Raw genomic sequence first — 2,213 nt, 5'->3', positions numbered from 1 at the left:
CCTGCCTCCATGTGACTGATACTCACATCACATGGCTATTGTTGACACCTAATTAACACCTATTGTTAACAGGGGGTGGAGTAATACTGGCAATAGCAGCGCTGTAGGAGGGGGACAACTGAAAACGGAGACCTCCACCTCTGTTTAATGATGGACGGTCTTTCTTCACAAAAGAAAAGAAAGCTTCATAAAAAAGTATTTCTCTTATTATTATTCATTTCTGCTCAGCTGGAAGTTGTATTTTTGTTGTGTTTTAAGCTGTCCCCTGTCTCTCTCACAGTGGAGATCAGTACAAGACAAGGGAAGGAAGCAGAAAGGAAAAGGCAGATACAGAAAAATGGATGTTTGGACATTTTTTTGACTTAAATTTGTTGGGTGCTTGATGCTTTTCTGTTGATAAACACGGCAGGGATAGGCCTCCTGATAAAAAGGATTTCTCTATCAGCCAGTCACGGATGATTGAACCCTGAAGCCCTTGGCTCACTAATGTCAGAGTGTGAAGCTCAGATAGTTCCAGCCTTCATTACAGAGATGTGCAGTGCTCCCGTCAAACACACCTGTCATGGTGTGGGGGCTTCTTTTAAACAGTTTTTTTTTAATTATTTTATTTTACAAATTGAATCTTTAGATGAGCTGGTTTGTAAAGCCTCCTCCACCCCTGGTATATCCACACATGCGTGGCTATATGAAGTGTTTTTGCCTCAGAAATGGGCTTATAAAGCAGGTCTTCAGCAGAAAACAGATGTTATCGGTGGGATTCAGCCGTACGGTTTGTATTTCTGTGTATAAATGTGTCAAGACAGCAGCAGCCCTGTCTCCATTATGTTCCCTCTGTCCCGTTGATTGTGTGATAACACTAAATCTCATCCACTCAGTCATATATATTGCTTTTTTGTGGGGCTGGAGGGGAGTTATACGAGCATTCTGGGTGCTGTTGATGAAAAGCTTGTCTGTGGGTAGGATATTAATGAATTTTGGTGTGGCCCAGTGCAGCCTCCCTCTTTGGGCTTCTATATTGAAAATCATTCATCACACACCCTCAGGTTGTCGTTTTCCTTTTTCTTTTTCCTCAGCAACACCAAACAGAATAAATTAATTCGGATGGAGAATGTAATCCCTCAATATTGCTGATTTTATGCGAGTGTTTGACAAAGAAATAAGTGGAATTAGTAAAATCCTGCAGCTTTAATCTTTCTGTCTGAGAAGCTAAATGTTTGCTTTGTTTTCTTTGTGGCCATTACTGACCCCCCCCCCCCCCCTTTTTTTTTTCTTTATGTAACTGTTGCTGGTGCAGCTCTGCTGACGTGTCGACCTGATGAGTTTCAGTGTGGTGACGGTTCGTGCATCCACGGTACCAAACAGTGTAACAAGGTCCACGACTGTCCCGACCACAGCGACGAGTCTGGCTGCGTCAATGGTGGGTGTCAGAACATTTCCTCCCTCCTGGACTCATCTTCAGTTTCTGCCTTTGTTGAATATTTATTAAAAACACTAAACAACCAACTTGTATTTGTAATATTTACTCAGTAAGTATCGAGGGTAATGTAGATTTTTAGTTAAAGGACCTATGTTTAGTGGGAAGTGGGATATGTTCACTGGTATCTTTATTTTAACTTGATGTTTAAAATAATATAAGACCCAAATCTTGAAGGGATATTTCTTCCATTTTGAGTTGGGGTTTTCTAGAAAAGACAATTTGCTGACAGCTTTTTGATGGATCTGAGTTTAAGTTTGTTGAGAAAGTCTTCAAGTTCAACAGAACTGTTGAGAGAACGCTGAAACCAAGGCTGGGTCTCAGTTCACGGGTTGCAGCCGACGTCGGCCGAATTCAATGTGCCGTCAGCAATTTAAGCAGAAAAACAAAGATGGCAACGAGGTTTTTTTTCCTACCGCAGTTTGGAATTTTATCACAGATCAAAGAATGTAATTTACTAACTTGGCTGAAGAATGTGATGCAATGTGATGTTAAATAAAATGCTGATACAAATACTGATACTGAAGCTAAACCCAAATTATTAAGGTGTTTTATTTATTTTGTTGTAATGTTTTTGTAATGAGGAGCAGTGCGGTTTTCGTCCTGGGCGTGGAACACTGGACCAGCTCTAAACCCTCAGCAAGGTCCTGGAGGGTGCATGGGAGTTCGCCCAACCKGTCTACATGTGTTTTGTGGACTTGGAGAAGGCGTTCGACCGTGTCCCAAGGGGGGCCTTGTG

At 41.7% G+C, this 2,213-nt stretch overlaps 1 protein-coding gene across 4 annotated transcripts in view; it reads left to right on the top strand.

Moving 5' to 3' along the window:
• The window catches only part of LOC106523514 (low-density lipoprotein receptor-related protein 8), a 199,970-nt gene that overhangs the window by 117,214 nt on the left and 80,543 nt on the right, over nt 1-2,213 (top strand). For all 4 annotated transcript variants that reach the window (XR_001310903.1, XR_001310901.1, XR_001310902.1 and 1 more), the window contains exon 6: nt 1,295-1,417. Coding sequence is in view for 1 of the 4 variants with exons in the window: in XM_014016940.1 (XP_013872394.1) it covers nt 1,295-1,417 (123 nt within the window). In the remaining 3 variants the exon portion in view is untranslated. The remainder of the gene's footprint in view (nt 1-1,294; nt 1,418-2,213) is intronic.

The sequence above is a fragment of the Austrofundulus limnaeus genome, unplaced genomic scaffold, assembly GCF_001266775.1.
Source record: "Austrofundulus limnaeus strain Quisiro unplaced genomic scaffold, Austrofundulus_limnaeus-1.0 Scaffold158, whole genome shotgun sequence".
Lineage (NCBI taxonomy): Eukaryota > Metazoa > Chordata > Actinopteri > Cyprinodontiformes > Rivulidae > Austrofundulus > Austrofundulus limnaeus.
This window is presented reverse-complemented; position numbering and strand designations above follow the sequence as displayed.